The following is a 26,231-nucleotide window of genomic DNA, read 5'->3' on the forward strand; positions in this document are numbered from 1 at the left end:
TGACTGATAGTCAGCTTTCTATGATTATGGCATGGATGTTCATAGTGACCGCTGCAGAAATGCTCTCTGTTATTCCAGAGCATGTGCACAATGCCGCAGCTGTTGAAACTCCTGGTATTGGTGTGACACAGTGATGCAAGGTATCCAGGAAGTGATAGTTCACTTAGGACAAGGTACATCTAATATTGTATTAAATCACTAAATGCAGTGCAGCAGTGGCAGGATTTTTGTAAACTATGGAATGAGGTGCGTCTAAAGTCAGAATCTGGTATGTACTGTCCTGCAGATCTAATGCCTAGCAAAGTCATCCCTGCAGTGTATATCTGCTCACCTCAGAGGCAGGGAGCTTTTCTCTCTCCCTGTGGCTCTTAACCTTAATTGAGTCCAGTTGGTAGAGGATATGGAGTTTCTTGTCATCAGCTCTCTTAAAGGGCTATAATGTATAATAGCAAGGTCATTACAAAGGGTAGAAAAGATTAGTTAAATTGGTCAGTATAGATTAGTGGGAAAGCTAAAGTACCTTTTGGGTTAACAGGGGAGGAATAGACCCTTGTTAATGAATGATTTGCAATGCAATTAGGTGAGCTGCTAACTAAATTCCTCCTGCAGTTACAAATGTTACAAGATTCTCCTTCATTTCCTGTCCTACACTGTGGTGTAATATTGCTGTGTGCTGTCAAACAGCTCTTGCGTCCCACACCAGAGATGGCTGGATTTCTGTGACAGATGAAGTGATCCCTATAAATCCTTTACTACCCACACAGAAGTGTTGTAAAGCTTAACTAGTTGATTTGTGGAAAATGTTCTGAGCTCCTTGGATGAAAGAATTGCAAAGTATTATTATGTCATTTGAGCAAAATTAGATTATCCATGGGTGAAGTTGGGATGCAGAGGGAAACTAACAATTAAGCAATTCAGATAGAATTTCCCCTGAAGAGTGCAGAGCAAACTGGCCATAGAAATAGAATTAAACAAGGTACGACAATTTAAGGGGGACCCCAGGCATGTGCAGCATGAGGAAAAAGTGAGCAGAGAGATGCAGTCTAGATTGTGCAGAGTTAAAATGATGGGTTGGCATATCCTCACTGTCTACATGCAGCTCTGGCTGCTGCACCAGGTTTGCTTATAGTCACATTCTTTGTTAGGCAAGAGGAGAAGAGCTATAGACTGTAAATACGACCTTCCTGATGCTGAATTCTTCAGTGCCTGCCAGCACACTGTATCTATCTACACCCTCCAAGGACAAGCACTGGCACAGAGAGGTGAATTAGTAGAAAAACTAGAGGTTTATTTTTTAATAAAATACATTATTACAAAATAACCATTTCCCCACCACATATAATTACCAAGTGTTGTAATTGACCAAGAGGAACAGTGCTGTCTTCATCAGGAGGAGGCACTTCCTCTACTGGGCAGTGGCTTAGCCAGGGCTAACAAAGTTCCTACAAATCAGACAGAGCCTAGGCTAATCCAGAGCATAGCTCCAAACAGCCTCTGTGCATTTCATAGTCAGACCACAGAAGGTCTAAGTGGGACTAGAACTGTCTGCTGTGATCTCATTAGACTCTATGGGGGTGTGTGCCTTATCACATATGATGCCAACACCCAACTAAGGATCAGGAGGGTGATGTAATCAGTGCTGTTTGGGTCTTCCCATGTTTGTTTTAGACTCAGTATTTAGTTTGGCCTAACCTCTCTCCCTCTCTGTATATTGTATTTGGACCAAGGATGATAGCACTTCACATAGGCTGACCAGATAGCAAGTGTGAAAAATCGGGACAGGGGTTGGGGGTAATAGGCGCCTATCTAAGACCAAGCCCTGAATATTGGGACTGTCCCTATAAAATGGGGACAGCTGGTCACCCTAACTTCAGAGGGCCTTTTAAAAAAAGAGCAACAAGGAAAAAGTCCCTCTGTGCTTTAACTGAATGGGGCTCCATGCTTCTCTTTTCTTGGGGTGAACTCAGTGGGGATCCCCCATGCCAGAATAGTTTAGTCACCACTAGTCAGTGCCTAAAGCTGCGACTAAATCAGAACCATCTGCTGTCTTGCAGCCCATCGGCCTTCCACTCACATTTTGGCTGAGCTCATAAAGGTGTGCACTCCTATCCTGACAAATATAGTCTGCTGAACCATAGACCAGATGTATCAGCCTAGGAAGACTCAGTCTAAGGTATAAAATGGTGAGTTCAGCTGGCATTTGGTCTGTGATGGCCTGATGAACTGGGGGCTATTTCAACATATCAGAAGAGGAAGAGGATACAGGTTCTTCTTTCAGTGCAGACCCTGCCAAGAAAAAGACAGGTTCAGTAAAAGTCATCACCACCTTCTCCTGGATGGGTCTTCCTGCCCAGCACCTCCCCAGGAGGCACAGCTCTGAGCTAAGCTGTACTTCAGCTGACTTTGCCATAGTCACGCCCAAAACTTTACGAGTAACCCAGGCCGTTCACCCCAGATGTTATCTCCATGATGCGGGCATGCACCCAACCCACACAATGAAATATTGACACCTATTAAGATTTTACGGCCCCCGTCTGTTGATCTAACCAACCATAAGCCACATCTGCAACCCTATTTCAACTCTCTCTTGTTGCTCTCCCCAGCTCTGTTATCTTAACAGCATCTTTCTCATGCCTTGTATGAAACAGGGAGGGCCAGATTCATCACTGGGTCAAATGGTGTGACTTCATCAACTTTCAATGGTGCATCTAACTTAGATAGGGGAGTCCACTTACATTTCACTGAGAGCCCGTCACGTTGTTCTGCAGATTGCTCATGGAGGAAGGGGAAGCCTCTTCTTTTTCCTGTAATATTGCCCAGTCCAAACCAGATGAAACAATTATTCCTTCTGGGATTACCCCACAACAGCATCAGTGATAAAGACTAATCTCTGTTGTGCAACAGTAGCCATGATCCAATTGGTCTCAATGTTTCACACCATGCTTAGTGAAGCATTCCCAACTCTTTGGAAATCAGAGTAGGTTTGTGTTAAAAGTAGGGCTGTCGATTAATCACAGTTAACTCACGTGATTAACTCTAAAAAATTAATTGCGATTAATCGCAGTTTTAATCGCATTGTTATAGAATAGAATACCAATTGAAATTTATTAAATATTTTGGATCTTTTTCTACATTTTCATATATATTCTGTGTTGTAATTGAAATCAGTGTATGTTTTTATTATAAATATTTGCACTGTAAAAAGATAAACAAAAGAAACAGTATTTTTCAGTTCACCTCATACAAGTACTGAAGCGCGATCTCTTTGTCGTGAAAGTACAACTTACAAATGTAGATTTTTTTTGTTACATTACTGCACTCAAAAACAAAACAATGTAAGACTTCAGAGCCTATAAGTCCACTCAGTCCTACTTCTTGTTCAGCCAATCGCTAAGAGAAATAAGTTTGTTCACATTTACAGGAGATAATGCTGCCCGCTTCTTATTTACAGTGTCACCAGAAAGTGAGAGCAGGTATTTGCATGGCACTTTTTTAGGTATCTACGTGCCAGATGTGCTAAACATTCGTATTCCCCTTCATGTTTCGGCCACCATTCCAGAGGACATGCTTCCATGCTGATGATGCTCGTTAAAAAAATAATGCATTAATTAAATTTGTGACTGAACTCTTTGGGGGAGAATTGTATGTCCCCTGCTGTTTTACCTGCATTTCATGTTATAGCAGTCTCAGATGATGACCCAGCACATTTTCTTCATTTTAAGAACACTTTCACTGCAGATTTGACAAAACGCAAAGAAGGTACCAATGTGAGATTTCTAAAGATAGTTACAGCACTCGACCCAAGGTTTAAGAATCTGAAGTGCCTTCCAAAATCTGAGAGGGATGAGGTGTGGAGCATGCTTTCAGAAGTCTTAAAAGAGCAGCACTCCGATGCGGAAACTACAGAACCCGAACCATCAAAAAAGAAAATCAAACTTCTGCTGGTGGCATCTGACTCAGATAATGAAAATGAACATGTGTCAGTCCGCACTGCTTTGGATTGTTATCGAGCAGAACCCGTCATCAGCATGGACGCATATCCCCTGGAATGGTGGTTGAAGCATGAAGGGACATATGAATCTTTAGCACATCTGGCACGTAAATATCTTGCAATGTCAGCTACAACAATGCCATGAGAACGCCTGTTCTCACTTTCAGGTGACATTGTAATCAAGAAGCAGGCAGCATTATCTCCTGCAAATGTAAACAAACTTGTTTGTCTGAGCAATTGGCTGAACAAGAAGTAGGACTGAGTGGACTTGCAGGCTCTAAAATTTTACATTGGCTTATTTTTGAATGCAGTTTTTTTGTACATAAATTCTACATTTGTAAGTTCAACTTTCATGATAAAGAGATTGCACTACAGTACTTGTATGAGGTGAATTGAAAAATACTATTTATTTTGTTTTTTTACAGTGCAAATACTTGTAATAAAAATAAATATAAAGTGAGCACTGTACACTTTTTATTCTGTTGTAATTGAAATCAATATATTTGAAAATGTAGAAAACATCCAAAAATATTTAAATAAATGGTATTCTATTATTGTTTAACAGTTTGATTAATAATGCAATTAGTTTGCGCAATTAATTTTTTAATCGCTTGACAGCTCTAGTTAAAAGGTATTCTAGAAAGATCAGTAAGTGTATGTCCAGTGACTCATGAATAACCCCAGATTTCAATGGTTATTCTTTTAAAACACCCAAGAATAAGTTCTTTCTGCAAGTCACCTCTTGTCCTGTAGGATGCATTGTAGATAGAGCAAAGGATTTAACCCCAACTCAACCTCACGACTCTGAGAATGGATCATTAGACATAAGGACTGAGATTTTCAAATCCACCTAGGAGATCTGGGTGCTCAATGCCCATTAAAATTAATTTCTGGAATAGCTGTTCATTTGAATGGAAATTGACAGTCCAGATCCCTTAGGGAGCTGTGAAAAAACAACCTAGATTTGCAGTGTTGCAATGTTATGATGTTATTCTAAGGTGATATGGGTGAAATTAATGGGCAGCAGGTTTAAAACAAATAAAACGAAGTTCTTCTTCACACAATGCACAGTCAACTTGTGGAACTCCTTGCCTAAGGAGGTTGTGAAGGCTAGGACTATAACAGGGTTTAAAAGAGAACTGGATAAATTCATGGAGGTTAAATCCATTAATGGCTATTAGCCAGGATGGGTAAGGAATGGTGTCCCTAGCCTCTGTTTGTCAGAGGGTGGAGATGGATGGCAGGAGAGAGATCACTTGATCATTACCTGTTAGGTTCACTCCCTCTGGGGCACCTGGCATTGGACACTGTCGGTAGACAGGATACTGGGCTGGATGGACCTTTGGTCTGACCCAGTACGGCCGTTCTTATGTTCTTATTGGGTTTTAAAAGCAGTCAGTGCTGGCCTAGCTCTGCTCCCACTGAAGCCAATGGGAGTTTTGCCATTGACTCCAGTCATAGCAGAGTTAGCGCAAACACTGACTGCCGCTCTTTAGTGATTGGACCACTGAGGGTATAAGCAAAGAGCTAATGGAAATTCTTCATATCGAAGGGCCTTGTCACTTCAGAGCTGAAGGTCATGGGTTCTAGTCTCTGTTCAGTGTTATGTGGATTTGACAATCACTAAAGCCAACCGATCCAGAGAAGGAAGTGTCTAGCTGCTCTCCAAAATATTTTTATATACTGTACATACACACACACACAGACAGATTTGTTGTATAATCTCTCTACCTGAACACACATACATATATACAAATACCTCCTGCCCTCTGCAGTCTCAAGTAAAAGAGGAATTAATTGTTACTTACACACACAGGAGTCCTCATTTCCGCATATTTGAATTTCCTCTGTTTGTAATAATCCCGTCGTGGGAGAAAGTGCAGTAGGAGCAGATCACACACTATAGATGCCTTAAATCAGACAAAGCATGACACAGAAACCAAACCATGGTTAGGGCAGCACCTAAAGTATTAGATCCTCTAAACCAGGAATCTGCACCAATCTCCTGAGTCTATAACATTCATCCCAAAGTATCCCAAAGCACCTTGCAAACAGCAATCACTTCATCCACTTTGGACGTGGAACATGGCAGCTGTTTAATAGTGCAGAGTCATACTGCACCTTAGTTTAGGACAGAAGTGATACATGCAGGATTCAAGCCAGGGGACTTAAGTAGGCAGAAAGTAATTACTTAAACTGTAATTTGGCTAACACCCTAAGTTTAACACCTTTCATGTTGCAAAAGGTGCCATGCAGTCTTTAATGGCAACAAGCAGCCAGGATCCCAATGTGGTATCTCACCTCAAAGACAGAACCTCACCGCTGAAAACCATGCTGGGGTATTGGTTTGGTACATATGCAAAAGGAAGACCTCTACCTATCAGCCAGAATATTTGCTCCAGCGTTTCTTTTGGAGGTCTCCCATGAAAATATTGACCAGGCCTGACTTTCCTTAGCTTGACTGGGTCCAGCAAGATGGCAGTCCAAGCTGATATGCAGACCATCTAACATCAGTCCCCATTGCACCGTGGTTTGTTCATATCTAGGGGATCTGGAGATAGATGAGCGCTATTGCAAGGAACTATCTCCTATTCATTTTGCATTTTCCACATTTACAGGGCCAGGTGGATGCCTATGTGGGGCTGGTATTTTGCTATAGCTCAGAGTCACTTTCACTTCAGTGCCACATGCAAGCAGAATAATTTGCATGTTCACATGCAGGCTGGACATAGCAATACTCACCACTCCAAATATACCAATTCCAGAGCCTATCGTGGTCATCGTTGGGATGATGTCAAATTTACCTGCCTGAATAAAATCAGAGAAAATAGGCAGGATCTCTTAATAAAGCAGAGGAATCCTGCAGGGGGAAGGAACGAGTAGGGCTAGAGATGACCCTGCTAAGGAACCTTGCGTGGCTACCACTAGAAGAGTTCACTCCCTCTCAGAGGTATGCAGGAGCTGTGGATACTCCTCTAGAGAAGGAGATGGGGTGACTGGGCATTTTAGATATCAAGCCATTACTTTCTTTTTCTTTTGTGAACTGAATATTCCTGAAGGCACTGGGATTTCCGTCCATGCAACTGGAGTGCTCTATTTAGGCAAAGAACAGGAAAAGGATGGGCAGTTCCAATGACTTTCCTTATGCTCCTCCTGCAATGCTCCTCAACTACTCATGACCCAAAGAGACCAGTTTCTAGTGACAAGGGGCAAGTCTATCTCCACACCCATGCTTGGTGTCTGTGCTGAGACTGCCATCTATACTAATGTAGGGGTGATTCTGGGATGTGGGCACCAGGAAAAGACAGAGACCATCAGCTCACAATGGTTACTTTCTGATTGACCAAACCATTAGATTTGACGAGTGTGACCTATTATCTTTAAACACCAGCCTTAGAAAATGGCTTGCAGTGCTCAATGGCCATTGTGGAAAGTGTAAAGAGCTGGTGTAAATAGCTGTACAGAGAGAACCATTTGCAAAACCAGGAACTATGCTACATATTCCCGAGTGCCATCTACTGGCAGTTTATCTATTAACTTGCATCGCGAGAGAGAGAGAGCGCTCTGTCACCCAGGAAGCACCCAGGACTCCAGCAGAAATCATATCCATCCCTACAAAGTTTGCTGAAACAATTCAACCCTCTACTTCAGTAAATGAGCTTCAGGGATATATAGAAATGGCATACACGCCACCCTGACTCTCATTCAACCTTCACTCTGAGTCTAAGACCCTGAGATGCACTAGGTTCAGATACTGGGGTGGATTATATAACAACACATGAACTGGCAATGAAATTAAAAGCTAGGCTCATGAGAAATCCATGAATTAAATTTAAAATGAATTCACACAGGATGTTACCTTTCCATTCACCAGGATGTCGAACCGGATTCCAAACACCTTGTACAAAGTCCTGTAGTTAGTTCCATTCTCTCTGTAGTATTTGGCATACCTTTCCAATCAGACAGGTAATATGTTAAATGGCCTTTCATGGTCTTTAGAAAACAAAAAATAAACCAAACTAATATAAACCACTTAGAAAATTGAGAAACTAGAACTTTTGTGATTGAGTGGACAGAGGAAGGGACTGGGACTTGGGAGACTCTTGCCTTGCTGGATGACCTAGGGCAAGTCACTTCCCTGCTTGGTGCCTCAGTTTCCCCATTTGGAAAATGGGGCTAATAATAGTGACATCCTTTGTAAAGTGCTTTGAGGATAAGAGCTGAGGAAAAGTGCTAGATAACAGCTTGTTAGTTAGTATTATTTTTACCCTGAAGCTGACCTCTTCCAAATCAAAATCAGTGAATGAACTGAAAATATTCAACTGAAAATTTCATGACTAGCTAAGATGAGATGAGTTCATTTGCTCCTGTTTGAACATTTGTTGTTTATTGCTACTGGGTGTATTATGTTATTACAAGAAGAATAATTAAGTGTTACGGTGCACAGGGCTCTCATTTGTTACTATTACGTAAATCTAAAGAAATGAACAACAAACAAATACAAAAAATGAGTGGGTATTTCAATATCTATAGCTAGGCAACCTATGATGAGGCATTTGACTGAGAATCCTATACCACTAATGGGTGAATGGATGTAGGGTGTGAATTTCTGTGATCACTGTGGTACCAGTTTAGAGGGTATCTGGCTGGTTTTAGGAAAGTTTGGCCTAACTCACAAATACCTTGTTCTTGACAATACGTGTAGTGAATATACTCATGCTCTTACTACATTTGGAACATATTAATAAGGTGACCCACCAACTGCATGTTGTCTTTTTTTGCAGCCCACCCAGCATCCAAGTTTGATGGGGGGAACCCCAAAATCATTGGCTAGCATACTTCTGCTCCTCCTCGCCCAACTGAGGGAGCACGGACCACTCTCAGCAGCACCTGCTGGCATGGCACCGCCAACTCTGAGGGGTTGGTAGGGTCAGAGAGCAAGCCTACTCTGTACTCACCCTGCAGGAGCGGCTCCTGCTCTTGGCATTGGAACCCAGCACAGAGGGTCAGTGCCACTCAGGTTTGGCCTGGCTGCCTCCCTCCTCCCCCTCCCCCGTTATGACAGAAGGGGAGCCGGGTCAAATTGTTGACCCCATGCACTAAGTCACAATGTCACTCACTCAAATTTGGCCCAGCCACCCTGCCTGTCATGACAGAGGGGCAGTAATGATACTGACCGCCTGTGCTTTGAGAACTAAGAATGCAAAGTGCTATATAAGAGCTACGTGTTACTATTAAGTACAGTGCCAGGTGTAGCACTATACAGCTATAGTGACAATTATGGGATCTGCTAACCCATTTCAGCAAAGGAAATACATCGTGTTGTGATTATTATGATGTTTTAATTTGGGGCATATGGGTGACCCTGGGAGGGTTTTGCAATGGCTCAGAGCTAGGAGTCTGGAGTGAGTGCCTGGGTGTGTGAGAAGAGGAAGAACAACTGATTAAAGGGAGGTGGAGCATTTTCCCTTCTGGTCTAAAGCAAACGGCTGCTCTTTGCACATGCAACAGTGACATTTATTTTGGTAGCCGGGAGAATAATCCCTGTTTTTATAGAGTCTGTAATGTGCTTTGAGATCCTCCAGGATGAAAGAAACTATATATGAAGACTGAACAGAAGATAATAGGGCCATCTTACCTGAAGTTGAAGCCTGGTGAAACATTATTGTCATCATTGTAAAGTCCATGAAACTGGTAAACAGGTTTACAGTATGTCACGGGCCAGTCGAGGTCACAGTCCCAGTCTATGGTGATACCAACAACCCCGCCCTATGAGAGACACAACAAAAGGACAGGAAATATCCACGTCATTATCATGCAGAAATTTGTGCTCAGGATTTTTTCATAGATTCATAGATTCTAGGACTGGAAGGGACCTCGAGAGGTCATCGAGTCCAGTCCCCTGCCCGCATGGCAGGACCAAATACTGTCTAGACCATCCCTGATAGACATTTATCTAACCTACTCTTAAATATCTCCAGAGATGGAGATTCCACAACCTCCCTAGGCAATTTATTCCAGTGTTTAACCACCCTGACAGTTAGGAACTTTTTCCTAATGTCCAACCTAGACCTCCCTTGCTGCAGTTTAAGCCCATTGCTTCTTGTTCTATCCTCAGAGGCTAAGGTGAACAAGTTTTCTCCCTCCTCCTTATGACACCCTTTTAGATACCTGAAAACTGCTATCATGTCCCCTCTCAGTCTTCTCTTTTCCAAACTAAACAAACCCAATTCTTTCAGCCTTGCTTCATAGGTCATGTTCTCAAGACCTTTAATCATTCTTGTTGCTCTTCTCTGGACCCTTTCCAATTTCTCCACATCTTTCTTGAAATGCGGTGCCCAGAACTGGACACAATACTCCAGCTGAGGCCTAACCAGAGCAGAGTAGAGCGGAAGAATGACTTCTCGTGTCTTGCTCACAACACACCTGTTAATACATCCCAGAATCACGTTTGCTTTTTTTGCAACAGCATCACACTGTTGACTCATATTTAGCTTGTGGTCCACTATAACCCCTAGATCCCTTTCTGCCGTACTCCTTCCTAGACAGTCTCTTCCCATTCTGTATGTGTGAAACTGATTTTTTCTTCCTAAGTGGAGCACTTTGCATTTGTCTTTGTTAAACTTCATCCTGTTTAACTCAGACCATTTCTCTGCTCTGATGCATCCTGGTTTTGTTAGCTTTTTAATTTGGAAAGGGATGCTCCATAGTAACATGTTTCACCTCTTCCTCTTCCCTGGTGTAAGATGCTAACATGTAGACAGGTGGCTTGTGTGAGAGCCATGCATGTGCACTTGTGGAGCTGGAGAGGGAAATGTTAACAAAAAGCAATAAGGAAGCAAAAAAGCCTGAACCAAAGCAGCGGTGAGCTTCTCAATACAAAGGCCAAACAGGATGAGAAGGGTGGAGACAGGAAAAAAAAAACCCTCTTTATTTGTTCTAAAACAAACAACATTGTAGCACCTCATGATCAGCAACGTGGCAAATACACACAATCCTTGTTAACATGAGCACGAAATGCTCTGCTTTTCCTGATCTCTTTTTGCAGATTAGATCATATTTCTCTATAGTCTAAGGGCTTGGCTACACTTGCGAGTTACAGCGCATTAAAGGAGCCCCGGGTGCACTAGCTCACTACCCGTCCACACTGGCAAGACACGTAGAGCGCCCTGACTCCACCGCTAGAGCGCTCCTGGTACTCCACCTCGGCGAGTAGAATAATGTTTGATGCACCCCTGCTGGAGCGCCCCAGCGTCAGTGTGAACGAGGTGTTGCATTACTGAGCTCTGATCAGCCTCCAGAAACGTCCCATAATCTCCTTAAATCAAGTGGCCACTCTTGTCATTGTTTTGGAATCACTGCAGGCATGCCGATGTGACCTTTGTAAGCTCCGTTTCTGACAGCCAGCATGCTTATCTGCTCCGAGACAAAGCAACCATTACTGTGGAATGCTGTGTGAGAGATGGGGAGGGGGAGGTCTGCTGCTGTCTGAACTTACAAGACAGCATGCTGACATGCTCTCAGCCCCACAAAAACCCACTCTTTCTCCCCCCACATACACACAACACACTCCCTGTCACACTCCACGCCTCCCCCCCCATCTGAAAAGCACGTTGCAGCCATTTGCATGCTGGGATAGCTACCACAATGCACTGCTCTCTGTGGCCACGCCAGTGCGCTGTCAGCTGTCAGTGTGGACAGACTACAGCGCTTTCCCTACTGCGCTCTCCAAAGGCAGTTTAACTCAAAGCACTCTACATCTGCAAGTGTAGCCATGCCCTAAGGATATGTCTGCATTTTGAGCTGGAGGAGACATGCCTGCTAGGTACATACTCAGGGCATCTAGTGCCTTATGCTGCTCACACCACCATGGCTACATTTTACTTTCAGCATGTTAGCTCAGCGAGTATGTCTCCCTGAGCTGAAATTTGTTCCTCCAGCTTGAAGTGTAAACAAGGACACCTTGTTGACTCCTATTTCCCAAGTTTGGATTTTGCTGCAAACAAAATATATAAAGTGATATGGATCAAGGTATAGAGCTGTGCTAATGACGATTTTTCACTTCAGTGGCCAAACCCCCCCCACATTTCAGGTCAACCTCATACACCCCCTCATTCTCATGACCAAAGCAAACATCAGTTGAAATCTGTGTACCTTAAAGGCCAGAGCACGAAAATTTTGTCCCGATTCCTTCACAATGTATCCCAGCTCAAACACAGGGCACAAGGGATCTTTGTTTTTGTGGTAGGTGCATTTTTTCAGATAGCTTGTGGTAATGCCCTCCACCAGGTTGCGTCTGTGAATAAAAAAGAATCTGCATGTCAACTGAATGAAATGTGATAGTTTGATTAGTTGTGGTATAAAAAGCCAGATTTTCAAATGAGCTCATTACTCACCACCTAGCAGCTGATGTCCAGAGTCTCATAAAAGTTCTGCACCCAACGTGCAAAGTTCTTTTGAAAATCTGGACACTTGTTTCCATGCCTGAGCGGGTACTGAGCTCTTTCGAAAAGCTAGGCCATAGTGAGCATCGTGCTTTAAAATCAGCAACACGAGAGCAAAGAACGTACATTGTTTTGCAAAACTTATAATTTAGAGACAGAAATAAGTATTGAGGTAAGGCTCAGAAATTTGTTTTCAAAGCAGTGGAAGAGAAGGTTTTAGCTATAAACCATTATGGACACAGTGCTCCAGATTGTTTATATTGCAGTAGTACCTACAGGCCACAGTCAGGGCAGGTCCCATTGTGCTAGGTGCTGTACTAACACATACTAAGAGAATTCCTGGCCAAAAGGGCATAACGCTCACTTACACTATTGTAAAACAGATTAACTTCATTCAAGTCAGTTGGAGTTTCTCTGGATTTACATTAGTGTAACTGGTCCCATTTTGACTTTGTAACATGGTTTTGTCATGAAGAAATTAAGATAGTGAAGGCAAAATATGACAGGGGGATTTGTTTAGCTGGGTTCTGTGCATTTCACCTTATTACCACTGTAGAATATCTTATTCTCTTTCTCCTCTCTTGGGAGCACTGAACTGGCAATCCATGGCACTGAGTAATGGTGGCTGGACAGACTCTACTGAATACATGCTGCTTGAGAGAGCAGCATGGATTAATGTCAGGTTACTGTGTATTTAACCTCATAAATAGTACAGGGACAGGACAAATCTATAGAAGGGAAATCTGTCATGCCCAGCACAAATGACTTTTGTTCATTTGTTCTGGATCAAATTTATAATCAAACTAGCAACAAATCCTCTTACACTTGTTCCTTTGGTCAGAGAGAGAGTTTACAGAGAGGCACTGAGGGAATTATTTCCTAAATCAATTACTGTATTAGAAGCAGAAATTGTAGTGATGTGAAGGGTCTTTGACAATTTTCTATACTATCTAGGTTGTCCTGGTGCTTTAGCTGCTCCCACTGTAGTACTTCATTTTATATTTCTGCCTTCAGAAGAATAAAAAGACAGAGAAAGAGGAGAGGTGTGTGTACCATGACAACTGAGCTCTCCAGTAAATTTCATTGCAATCTCTGCTCTGATTTTAAGACTAAAATTAGACACCATTTACAGCCAAATACAGCTGAATGCTAGCACCAACGCAGCAGGTTTTACATAGCTGAAGTGTTCCTTATAATACTACCTAGTTCCTATGTAGGCATTTTTCATCAGTAGATCTCAAAGTGCTTTACAACGGAGGTCAGTATGATTACTCCCATTTTACGGATGGATAAACTGAGGCATATAGAGGGCAAAGTGACTTGTCCAAGGTCAGTGGCACAGCTGGGAATAGAACTAGATCTCCTGAGTCCCAATCCAGTGCTCTAGCCACTAGGGGTATGGCTACACTGCAGCTGGATGTGAGCTTCCCAGTCTGGGTAGACGGACTCATGCTAGCTGGACTTGAGCTAGCATAGCAAAAATAGCAGTGTGGACATTGCTGCAGAGGCTCGGGCTAGCCACCCAATCGCCTGTGTCTGAGCTCAGGTGGCCTAACTTTATAACGCGTGGTTTAGTGTAGCTAGGAGTGAGTCTCTGCCAGTGCAGCAACATCTACACCACTATTTTTAGTGTGCTAGTGTAACACCGACAGACCCTGGTCATCGGTGGGCGGGATCGAATGTGGGGCCGCTGGAGCTTAGTGCATGAGCCTCTACTGCATGAGCTAAAAGCCAACTGGCTCTTAGCTAAGGCCGTAAAGCAGACTCATTTTAACTCTCTCTCTCTCTCTCTCTCTCTCTCTCTCTCTCTCTAAGTGGTCCCGGTGCCACTAGATGGGATAGAACACCACACCCAGAAGGTGTGTGAGTTAGGGCTAGTCTACGCTGGCAGCGCTTTAACGTGCCTTGTGTGGTCGCGGCAGAGCACTGGGGGAGAGCTCTCCCAGCATTCTAAAAAAACCCACCTTCACAAGGGGCGTGGCTCCCAGCGCTGGTGCACTGTTTACACTGTCGCTTTACAGCGCTGAAACTTGCTGCGCATTGTGGGGTGTTTTTTCACACCCCTGAGCGAGAAAGTTGCAGCTCTGTAAATTGCCAGTGTAGACAAGCCCTTACACTAGTGTGAGACTCGCTCCCAGCTATACTAAACCACGTGTTATAAAGTTAGGCCCTGCTCTTGCGAATAAGTTCATAACTTTACTCACATGAGCGGTCTTATTGTTTGGAGGGTCAGGACTTTCGTCCCCATTTTGGTTAGCGACTCATTTAAGGACCAGTCCTGATTCCTGCTAACTGATTTGTTATTGAATGCTGCAGTCAACCAAATACTGGACTCAGGGACAAAAGATGGTGTTTTCTGCATCAAATGAGCCAAGAGCTATAAGTACAATACTACATTGCTTTAAATAGTGGCAGGGATCAAACTCATGAGCGATCAGAAAAAAAAAGTCATACGGATTTGACATTTGATCTCTTTAAAAAACAAACAAACATATACTCACCTGGAGACTTTAAACGTGGGGAAGGTGATGCTGTTCTTAATAAATAAGGTAAATTTTTCAGCTTCTAAGAGCAATGGGGGGCTGAAAAATACACGTGTTAACAAGAGCTTGTCTTTCAGTTAGCCAACATCTAAAGTAATTACAATAAAGGGAAGAAAAATAGATGCAAAGAAATTATATGGGATAGCATCCAGACGATCACATTCAGGACCCAATGAGAGATTTGATCTGGTCCTTGCACTTTCTAGATAAAAAGATGAATTCCAAAGTACCCTAGGTAGAAGCACTATAGAGAAGGGGGAATATTTGCTATGCAGACAAGCCTTGTCTTGTGCCCGATGAAGGAGATTCCTTTCAGTATATGCTGTGTTGACTTTACTGTGGAGAAGCAATAATGCAGAAGCCAAATGTCCTCTCCTCATCCCCACCCACTGATCAGTTGGCTGATACAGAGACTAGGCTTTGGTTTTGCAGCTGGCTACTGTACAGCACCTGACGTTTTACAGTTAGAACAGAGGAATTTGAATTACTTTTCTGCTGAACATGTTGGCCAAATTCTGAAGTCTTTATCCTCAAGCAAAACTCCCACTAAAGGCAACAAGCTCAAATCCATGGCTCATGAGAGGCTCTCACTCCCAATGATGGGAGCTCCTTACTTTCTATGGTAAGATCCTGTGCAGCCTCAGAAAGGGGCAGGGAGCTCTCTGACCCATATGCAGGACTCAAGGCTCCTGGCTTTTCATGCCACCATTGCTGGGGAAGAGAGGAGGCTACTAAAACCCTGGCATAACAATACACCATAAAGCCTGGAAGCAGCCATAGAGGAAGGAGGAAGGAGATGGGCTGGTCAGAGCACCTATAACATGATCTGGTGGCTGGGATGACTGAGAAGGACCCCAGAGCCATTATTGATGCCCATCCCTTGAATGCATGCAGGGTATGTGTCTGATAGGCTCCTGCTTCTCCCCAGTTCTGGTGACTCAGGGAAGTGGGAGAAGCAGCATGGGGACTACGCAGCTACCTCACTGGGTTGGAGCAGCCCTCATCCCAATGAGGGATATAAGGGGGGGAAATTCACTTCTCCTCTGCTAAGTTCTGCTCAATCAAGAAGCCATTTGTAGTGCACAACGGCAGCTTTTTTGAACTTACTAACTTATGAAAAATGCTACGTGTTCGTATGTACCCAACCCAGGAGACGGTGCTCTATTAGCTAGCTGCATTTCCTGTGTAACAGGGCAGTCTGTCCTCTCTTTAAGAGTAGTTGTGGCATGGGTCCAGCCAGCCGTGTTCCAAGGCTTGGCTCCTTTAAGGACAAATATTCTGGGACTTGTAGGTCTTCTAAAGATCACATGACCAAACAGAGAGTAAGTCCTGCTGGAGATTGGGGGTCAGGTTAAGTGACAGTCATGTGACAGGCTACAGTATATCAGGCAAGCCTGTGGCTCAGGAGAAAGACTGGCAGGAGGTTCTTCATGGTGGGCTAGAGCAGGGGTTCTCAGCGTTTTTCTTTTTGACTCTCCCCCACCCCCAACATACTATAAAAACTCCACAGCCTGCCTAGGCCACAACTGTTTTTCTGCATGTAAAAGTCAGAGCCGACATTAGGGGGCAGCAAGCAGGGCAATTGTCCAGGGCCCCACGCCACAAGGAGCCCCATGACACTAAGTTGCTCAGGCTTCAGCTTCAGCTCTGGATGGCGAGACTTCGGCTTTCTGCCCTGGGCCCCAGTGAGCCTAATGTTGGCCCTGCTTGGCGGACCCCCTGAAACCTGCTTACAGCCCCCCAGGGAGCCTCGGACCCCTGGTTGAGAATTGCTGGTCTAGAGAATGCTGGGGAGCAGACATCTGGGAGGAGTTGAGGAGGTAAGATTTAGAAGAAGCTGGGAAGGGTACACAGAAGAAGGAAGAGGCTTGGGCAATACATCACTAGTGGGCCATATTGAGGTTGCTGGGGAGGGAGCCCCTGGATAAACAGGGTAAGGATTCTGAGCCTCGGAGAAGAGCTGCAGCACTGCTTGACCTTGGGAGAGTTGCTGGAAGCCTATCTTTGTTTGGAAATTTGACTTACCCTGAAAGGGGAAGAACCTTTGCCGTAGTGCCTGGAAGACTCTGTGATGGATTTGGAGCGTCTCTGTAATTTATGAATACAGTATGTTGAGATGGTTATTGGGATGTTTACTGTATGACTATGTTGGTTTAGATTAACAGGAGGCTGTCAGGAAAAACAAGCAGGAAGGGAAAGGCTCCAGTTAAGCCACTTCTCAGCAAACTCTTGAGAGTTGTTAAGAGACGATGCCAAAATAGGAAAAGGCCTGGGAATGCAGGTGATTAAAAGAACTGTGGCAGATTTTAAAAGGAACATTCTCTCAAGACAGGGGAGTAGTGGTTCAAGGGAACTCACACATGACACCTTGCTCGGTGTGTCTGGAGATGTTATGCCTGCCAATACTCAAGGGATGGGAAGCTTTTAGCTAAGAAAGACGGTTGTTTTAAAATTCTTTTTGTCTAAGTGCTTTGTTCCACTATTTAAAATACTACTTTTGTTTCAGGAAAGCTGTCTGATCCCTGTAAACCATTGATCACAGATTCCTGCAGGGAAGAACAACAGGTACCTGAGTTCAGTTGAACCTGCTGGATAGGAATGGTTGATCCACAGGGTGCTGTAGCCCAGGAATGGTCTAAATGTGGAAGAATTGTGGTAAAGGCAAAAGACCTCAAATGGTGCACTCAGAGAAACTGGGAAGAGGACAAACTTACAGGTAGCCCTGTAACCATGACAGCCCCAACCACTCAAACACACCAGAATCCAAAAGGGAAGATTATGACTCCCAGCTCGAGGATGGGGGAACGGAGGCGGTGAAGGCACCTGTTGCTGGATCAGGTAAGCTGCTCTGGCATGTACATTATAGAGTACTTCTGCAAGACACTCCACAGAATTTCCCAGCCATATACACGTGTGTGAGAGTGTGATGGAAGTTCCTTGGTTGCTGATAAGGTGTGTGACAAATGTGAGATCTGGGAAATTTAAGGAGTTCAATAAATCTGAAGTACTGAAGGGACCCCACCAGATCATCTACTCTAACCCCCTGTATGTCACAGCCTGCCATACCACCCAGCACCCGCACACTAAACCCCACAATAAATTGTATTGAAATGTGCCAGGCAGGCATGGAACAATAAGTGGAACAATAAGTGTTATGTTGATTTCCTGGGGAATGATTAATGCAAATTCTACGACCCCAGTTATCCAGCGTTTTGAAGCTGTGCCCTGAGGAGAGGGCCACTGATTGGTGATTGCCTGGTCCAGGATACTGGAGAGCAAAGGCCTGTGCTGTATAAAGACACACAGCTAAATTGTCCAGTTGGAAGGTCTAGTTCCTGATTGAAAAATTGACATGAACTTGTAACCAAGGGGGCAAACCCACTTGTGGGGTTTGAATGATTGACAAGTATTCTAGGCTGGAGTTGGGGGTGACTTCTGGGAAGTTTTTAGCATGCATGTAAGTTCTTTTAATGGTTTTTTATATATTTTCTCTGTAATGCTTTTTCCCTAAGAATACACGTGCTTGCTTAGAAAGAGCTGTGTGGTAACTTGTAATGGCTGGCAGTACACTGTTCAGAGCTCTCAGAGACAGAAAGCAATGCACGGGGGCTGGCCTTTAGGTAGACTGGCTTGCCAGGGATATCAGACTGGCTGGCAGGGAGCTGTGCAGCCTTAAGACCCCGTTCTGAAGGGAGAGTGATGGGTCTCCGCCCAAGAGAGGTGACAATTGGGAGCCAGGAACCTTAAATGTGCCCCCATGGGACCATGGAGGGTGAATATAAGTGAGTTACCCTGAAACTGCAACACATGGCACCTGCCACCCCACCCCACCACCAGGGATGTACTTACTGCTCTGCAAAACTGTGGCCATGTTCCAAGGTCATGGAGCAGCAGGGTCAGCATTTGGCCCCATTAGAGTTTTGCCTGAGTAGGGGCTTCAGGATTTGGCTCATGAGCAGCAGTAGTTAGGCAGTGGTCTTGTTCCAGTGCAATCCTAACCTTACATGTAATACTAGCAATACCCCTCACAACCAAGAAGGGAAATCTGACTGAAAATAGGACCATTTCTTACTCAGGAATCTGATCGTCCTCTTCTACAGGGCACCAGCCAAAAATCTCACAGGTCTTGTTATTGCTGTTGAAATCTACACACTTCCCAGTCATGATACCTGAAGAAAACAGGGTTTAAAGTTCACACTTGCAGTTGAATATGGGACTGTTCAACAGTTGTAGATGCTCACTGTCAAATCTCACATTATTGAGACAAAGGGCAGCCTTGTGCTCCTAGGACTTGGAAGACTGTTCAAATCACAGCTCTGCCACGGACTCCTTGTGTTACCTTGAACAAGTCACATAGTCTTTTTGTGTCTCGGTTCCCCATCTGTGAAACAGCGATAACTGTCCTTCCTTTGTTTCTTTTGTCTGTTTGGTTTGTAAGCTTTTTGGGACACAGACTGTCTCTTACCCTGTGTTTTTCCAGTACACACCACAATGGGGCCCTGATCTTGCTTGAGAGTAAGCAGTAACTAATAAATAAATAAATTATTATAATAGGCCTGGTGGCAAATATCTCACACACCACAAGGAAGGCAATAATGCTGCAGCAGAGTGTCTACGAGGCTTTGCAATTCGTCTGTGGTTAACTCACTCAGTTTTAAAACTTTGGGGGACAATAACACTATCTTCATATGTGGGTCAGATTCACCCCTGTGCAGAGGGTCAGCACAGGGTCGATGCAACACTTTAAACCAGCAAAATAGGTCTTGTGCCTTCTGCACGGGGTGAATTTCACCCATCAGACTAGGGCTAAGGGAGTTGGGTATGGTCAAAGAATGTGAGTCCATGGCAAAGCCACAAACAGATGCCAAGAGTTCTGACTCCCCCTGACCACTCCAGCAAATAGTTTACTTTGATTGTTAGGAAGCAGTAAGGCTTTGAGGATCAGGAGATCCTGTTCCTTGTGAGTCCTGATATTTGCTCAGTTTTTAGCAGCACCTGTTGTCACAGATCTAGTTGAGTGGTTTCTCCTAGACATTCACCACACTGCTGTGAAAGACCCAACCACTGAATCCTGTGAGCTGAAATGCTCCAGAATCTGAACAGGCTCTGTCTCTGGCTTGGAGTCTCTAGGCACACTCTTGGTAGGGGGTGTGAGACAGAGGATCTGCTTGAGATCCCATAGTCCAACTGCCTGGCCCGGGAACTAATATTGACCCTTCAGACTTCCCATCCTTAACCACACCCTTTCCCAAAACCCCAGCTGTGTGGATGCTCTGGGTTCACAGGTTAACTTTTCAAGGGCACGTGACAGGTGTAGCACATACAACACAGACATACTCTCTGCAAGTTTATAACACACTATTGTGCTTTACATTTAATAGCATGAGAAATACCCAGATCTATACAAAAACAATAAAACCTACAGGCATTTCCCTGCCTCAGTTTCCTCATCACTCCAGAGTATTCTTTGGGCTGGGATGAGAATACTCTGGGGGTATCCAGGTCTCTCTCCTGCTGTGCATTGTTTGTCTTCACCTCTCTGCCATGTCAGCTTTCTGTTTTCTGATGTTAGTTAATCCTGCAGCTAAACCACCACCGTTACTCCCCTCCCCCATGAGGGGATGCCCGTCTCCTTCCCCTTTCCTGCCTAAAACTTCCTGTATGGCTTTCTCTGGATATCTCAGTGTATCTTTCCCGTATTCACTCAACCTCTGTGGTTGTTAAAGACTAGCATGAACACCTGGGGGGTTTTTGTCCTGCATTTGGGGATTTTCTGCTCTCCCTCCCCTTCTGCAGAGGGGTAGGAGAAAGCTCAAGCCCAGAAGAGCCAGTTAACATATTGTCCAAGGTGCTTCCATCTGAATGGTCAGTGGTTGTGTTCTAATGACCCCCATCATCCCTGAGAGGGAGATAACCCTTGTCAGCAAGGATGGGGTCCACGTACACATAGAGGTATTCAATGATACTTTGATACAGCACTATGAAAATTGCTGTATCAGCCAGAATTCAGATGTTGTACAGACAGTGTCCCCACATCGTCACCCCGGATCTCTCCCCCACAAGTTTCCAGGTTTGCCTAAGTAACTTTTAAAAATGCACAGACTGCAGCTATGGAACAGTGACCCCAAAAAGTAACCAGTTAATCGCCACTCTCTGGTAGATTCTGATCACTCTGGCACGGAATATGGGAGTTGTCTGGATAGACCTTACTAGGATCACTCAGATCCCCTTGTCAGCTTCTCCATGTTTATTGCCTTTTAGGTGCACCTGCTTAAAAAACCCCTTGGAAATTAAAGTATATAATTAAATAGTGTCCAAGAGCATCTTGGAGATAGATAGATAGATAGATATTAGGAGATAGAATGACCAGCATGCCCCATTACAATCCTGTTTCTACCTTAGTAAGCCATTTTCCTACCAACCTGCTTCATGAAATTATCTTCATGTCCTTAAGATTGGAAGAAAACCCCTGAGAAGGAAGTTAGCAACGCTGGCATTCAACCTGAGTTTCTGCTGCCAATGAGGCACTGCTGCGGAGTGCACAGGCAGGTGTGGATGTAATAGTGGGAGTGGTTGACCCTTTTTCCAAAGAGTGGGAACAAGAGAGAATCTTTTCATGGTTCAGATGTATCTGACCTTTTCCAAATGGGTTCAACCCATCTCTGCTGACAGGCTGAAATACTGCCACCCTCCTTGCACTGTTAGAAAGTAATAAAACAACCTGTCTAATCCAATCTGCATTTCCAATATGCCTCTCATTGTACCGTCTAGACTAAGAATTGCAGGCAGCCTGTTATTCATATAGCACCAAAAGCACATTAGGGCTTCAGAGACAATGAAAGACAAAGTCCCTGCCCTGAAGAGCTCACAGTCTTAATGCCTTCCTTCTTACCTTGCCCCTGGCGACTGTATTTCCCTTGGATACAATCACTGTCATTATTGCATCGTCCTGCATCTGGCAGCTGTGATGAGAAAGAAAGCAAACATCTCTCAGTGGCTGGGAGTCAGGTGTCTAGCAATCCCTCTCTGTAGTGTGCATGGGAAAGCCCTCTTCAATTTCAGTTGTCTTTAGACTAAGGGCTTGTCTACATGGGATATTTCTGCACAGCAAGCCAGGGTGCGAATCTACAGCATATAGCTTGCTGCACATAATGTTCCTCATAGACAAGCCCTCAAGCTGTGGCTTTAATGCAGAGTATCTCGAGTTCTGTATCACTGCGCATGTGCAGAATTTATGTCCCCCACAGATTTCTTTGCTTCCCCGCAGAAAAAATGACTTTCTGATGGGGAAGCAAAGGGAAGCCACAAGAGTGGTCATGTGACCTTCCCCAGCAGTATGTTTCGGGTGCCCAGGGCAGCCGGCAGAGAGGTAAATCACTGTGGGGCAGGAGGCGGGACTGGAGAAGACCCAGCTGGTGGTTCCTACCCTGCGCTAGGCTCAGCTGCTAGTCCCGGCTGGGCTGGGGAGGTTGGGACTTCCTCTTCCCCTGTAAGGCATCCGGGGCCAGGTTAGACCCACCCCCAGATTTCTCCCCCAGCTGTAGGAAGCTCTGCAAACTCCTCCCCCCCACACACACGCTTCCTGCACCCATTGCTCCTCAGCAGAGGGATCCCTGCACAGGGAGCTGCTCCCCTATCCACCCAACCCCCATGCACCCAGACCCCCTCATACCCAGACCCTCCTGCTGAGCCTCACCCCCTCCCCTGCACTCAGAACCCCCCCCCCCAACAAGCCCCAATTCCCTGCATCACCCCGACGAGCCACTCACACACGGATCGCCACCCTACCAAACCCCAACCAGCTGCACATGGATCCCCACCCCAGAGCCCCACTCCCCCAGCATCTGGACCCCCCACTAAGCCCTCCACACCCAGACCCCCCTGCCGAGCTCTATCCCCCCCACACCCAGACTCCCATGCTGAGCCCCAACCTCCTTCCCCTGGATCCCCCCTGCAGAGTCCCATTACCGTTGCACCCAGAATCCCTCAACAACAAGCCCCTGTGCATCCAGATCCCCCTGCACTCAGGTCCCCCACTGAGCCGCCCGCACCCAGATTGCCCCACATAGAACCCTCTCAACCCACACCTGGATCCCCTGACACTAAGCTCCTCCACATTTGGATCCTGCCTTGCTGAGCCTGCCTGCCCACACCTGGTGCACCTGGCACAAAGGGGCAGGGCCCTGGGGTGTTTCTGGGGCAGGCCTGGTCCTTGCGCTGTGTCAGGGTTGGGTGCAGCCTCACTGCTGAGTCTGTGTCCCGGGGGGAGCTGTACAGTGATCTCCCACCTCTGTGCAGCCAGTGGCCTATGCTCCCCAATGCCATGCTGGGGCCTCCACATTTATTTGTCAAATACAATTTGCAGAATTTTGCACAATTTTAAAATTTTTAATTTTTTGGCACAGAATGCCCTCAGGAGTAAAGTACAAAGGAGGCAGGGGGTAAACTCCAGCCAGCTAATCAACTGTAGTAGATAAGCCAACCCTCCCAAAGGCCCTGTACTGGTCCTGGTTATATATGTTGGCTGGATTCTCAATGGTGTTCAAGGGGACTTGCATGCTCAAATTTCCATTTAAAAATTAATGGGGACTTGAGCATCCAAATCCTTTAAATGCCGTTAGAAATCTCAGCAGACTGTGGAGATTGAGCGCAGGTGACTGAGTGCAGGTAGCTGCAGAAGACCATGTACTGCAATGCAAGGTTTCCTTGCAACCCTTTTGGACTTCTGAGACGTGACAAATCCTTCTGACACCAGATACAGGGAAGCTGTCCTTCATGGCGATGTCTCCACTGAGCAAATGCAAATTCTCTGGAAATCATGTAACAAGAGTTATCAACAGCTACATGTTTGCTGTGGGGAGGATGGGGGAGGCTGAAAATAGATTTGCTAATGAGTGTCAGTACTAGGGATGTTTTATTATGGAAGGCAACTGTAGTACAGTGCATCCAACACATTAACTGTAACTTTCCCTTGCATTATAAACAGCATATTTCTTTGCCAAGAATCTTAATATCCATAAAACTAAAGATCAGAAGCTTGCTACTAGCAAATTGGTGGGAAAACAGTGAGCTGTGTTACCCCCGAAGAGATGGGACTTTGCTACTACAGGGAAAAATTCCACCCTGGCCTGCTCTGGTTTAGAGACTGTCTCTTATCCATTAAGGAGGAATTTTTTGTGAACTGACTTGCCTATCACTAGGCCTAGAGGAAACTTGTGACTCCAGGTTTCTTATTGAAATAACCAGCCAAAGCGAGACAGTTCCAATGTCTCATCATTGGTTCAGTGGATGGGCCAGTAGACTGGGAGTCAGGAGAGCAGCTGTTTCCAGTTCTGCGACCTTGAGCAAATCTCCTCCCCTTCTGTGCCTCAGTTTCCCCATCTGTGAAATGATGGATGATGATGATGATACATGATGGATTAATATAGTGTGGTACAATAAGAACTGACCTAAAGCTTCCACAAAACTTGGACTCAAACACTGAGGTGTGATTGAGTTTGGGTAAGTTCTCTACAAGTTCTTTCATTTGGGGGATTGGCTGGAATTTTAGGCAAATATTTGGGGTGGGGGGAGAGGAAGAGTCCTGATTTTTCTCCCCTGAATGTATTCACCCATCCCTAATAAACCTAAATTAAAAAAAAGAAAATCCCTGCAAATATAAAACAATTCTATTTACCTCAGGGCAAATATCCTGCTTCTGTCCAGGGGTGATAATGACGTTCGTCATCACCACAAATGAACTGTCCCCCTACAAAGAGGAATGCAATCAAGTCAAAGGTGGAAACTTATTTTCAAGTGAGTCATCATGATGGGGTGGGAGTTACTGGGTGGAAGGTGTTACTGTTATGCAAAAACCTTCATCTGACCATGGCCCAGGAGGTAAACAACCCCACCTAGAGCACGTACTGGCAGAGGTTGTCAGGCTGCCCATCCTTCCTCCCTTGGGCAGACTCATCCTTAACCCTCTTACCAACACCGCTACTTTAAAGACTTAATCAGATGGTTGCTCGTGAGAGGCAGGCAGTCTCTCCCGTGGATAGCAGAGATGCTACAAGGGGGAGCAGTAGGAGGAAATGGAATAAAATATCACCCAGCCAAATAAGGAGACGAAGGACAATGAGGCCAGCAATGATTATCTGTGAAGTTCTTTTTCCTGGAGATACATCATTTTGGGCTGCTGCGCCTCCCTCAGAGCCTCATCAGCACTTTGGACCCCCTGCTTTGGAGAGGGGACAAGGAGCCCCCAATAAATAGTAACTAGTCATGAGCTGACGGTAACCTGTAGTCTGATTTTTTTTTTTCAGAGGTGCTTCACCTTCAGTTCCTATTGACCTTAAGGGAAGTGGCAGATGCTCGGGACCTCTAGAAATAAGGCCCTGAGCATGTTGCCGAACGGATGCCCTTTCAGACAGTGGTAGCCCAGCACATGCTGCCAATTCACAGAGAAGGCTGTAGAGCTGAAGAGTCATTTGTTGGTTCCCTCTCCTCCGCAAGGTGCCAATAAAGAACAGTGATTAGAAAAAAGCCCTCCCTCCTCCTTACCTGAGGTGGGAAAACATAGTCGGCCACATCCCAGACGTGTGGGCCTATCCCGCTAATGTTAGTAACGGTTAAACCTTTGAGCTTCACCGAGACCGAGCTGATGATGCCGTCCTGTGACTGATAACCCTTCTCATAGAGGAAAACCCACCTAGGCAAACAAAGTCATTCAGATGAGTTACAGAATATCACATTAATTAGGAATACAGTGGGGTATCTGTTTTTTGTCTAGTTACCAGGATGGAGTAGACATAGAATGGGCTCCATTTGCAGAATGGGAAAAGCACAGATATTCCAGAAGGAGGGAGCACAGTGCAGTGGTTGAAGAACAGCACTGTGTTTGGGGACCTGGTTCTGTTCCTCATTCTGCCAATGACTCCTTATGTGACCTTGGGTTTAACTGAGTTGCCTATGTTTTCAAGCATGGCCTGGTTTCTTTGGATCTCCCACTTTAGAAGCCAAAGGCCTGACTTCCAGAGGTGCTGAACATCCCCAACACTAGGTCTGTGATGGCGCTAGCCCCTCTGAAAATCAGACTCATGTGGCTTTTGAAGTTGGACACTTTCTGAGGCACTCAGAAGTAGAGGCCATGCTAGAAAATTTGATCCTTAACCGAGTCTACAGGTTTCAATTTCCCCATCTATAAAACGAGGGTAACAAAACTTACCCATCTCACAGGAGTGTTGTGAGTCTTAACTCAGCTATGTTGGTAAA

At 45.0% G+C, this 26,231-nt stretch overlaps 1 protein-coding gene across 1 annotated transcript in view; it reads right to left on the minus strand.

The window, feature by feature from the left end:
* Nucleotides 1-2,230: 2,230 nt before the first annotated feature.
* Nucleotides 2,231-26,231, minus strand: part of P2RX1 (purinergic receptor P2X 1) — a 31,635-nt gene continuing 7,634 nt past the window's right edge. Inside the window, exons 2-13 of the mRNA XM_024207688.2 lie at nt 25,521-25,668; nt 24,655-24,726; nt 21,871-21,940; nt 19,051-19,147; nt 14,937-15,017; nt 12,146-12,287; nt 9,630-9,760; nt 7,851-7,941; nt 6,734-6,799; nt 5,800-5,901; nt 2,736-2,804; nt 2,231-2,286 (exon numbers count right to left, since the gene is read on the minus strand). Of these exons, the coding sequence (XP_024063456.1) occupies nt 2,739-2,804; nt 5,800-5,901; nt 6,734-6,799; nt 7,851-7,941; nt 9,630-9,760; nt 12,146-12,287; nt 14,937-15,017; nt 19,051-19,147; nt 21,871-21,940; nt 24,655-24,726; nt 25,521-25,668 (1,066 nt within the window). The 3' untranslated portion in view covers nt 2,231-2,286; nt 2,736-2,738. The remainder of the gene's footprint in view (nt 2,287-2,735; nt 2,805-5,799; nt 5,902-6,733; nt 6,800-7,850; nt 7,942-9,629; nt 9,761-12,145; nt 12,288-14,936; nt 15,018-19,050; nt 19,148-21,870; nt 21,941-24,654; nt 24,727-25,520; nt 25,669-26,231) is intronic.

This window comes from Terrapene carolina, unplaced genomic scaffold (assembly GCF_002925995.2).
Source record: "Terrapene carolina triunguis isolate 2854851 unplaced genomic scaffold, T_m_triunguis-2.0 Scaffold231, whole genome shotgun sequence".
Taxonomy (NCBI): domain Eukaryota; kingdom Metazoa; phylum Chordata; order Testudines; family Emydidae; genus Terrapene; species Terrapene triunguis.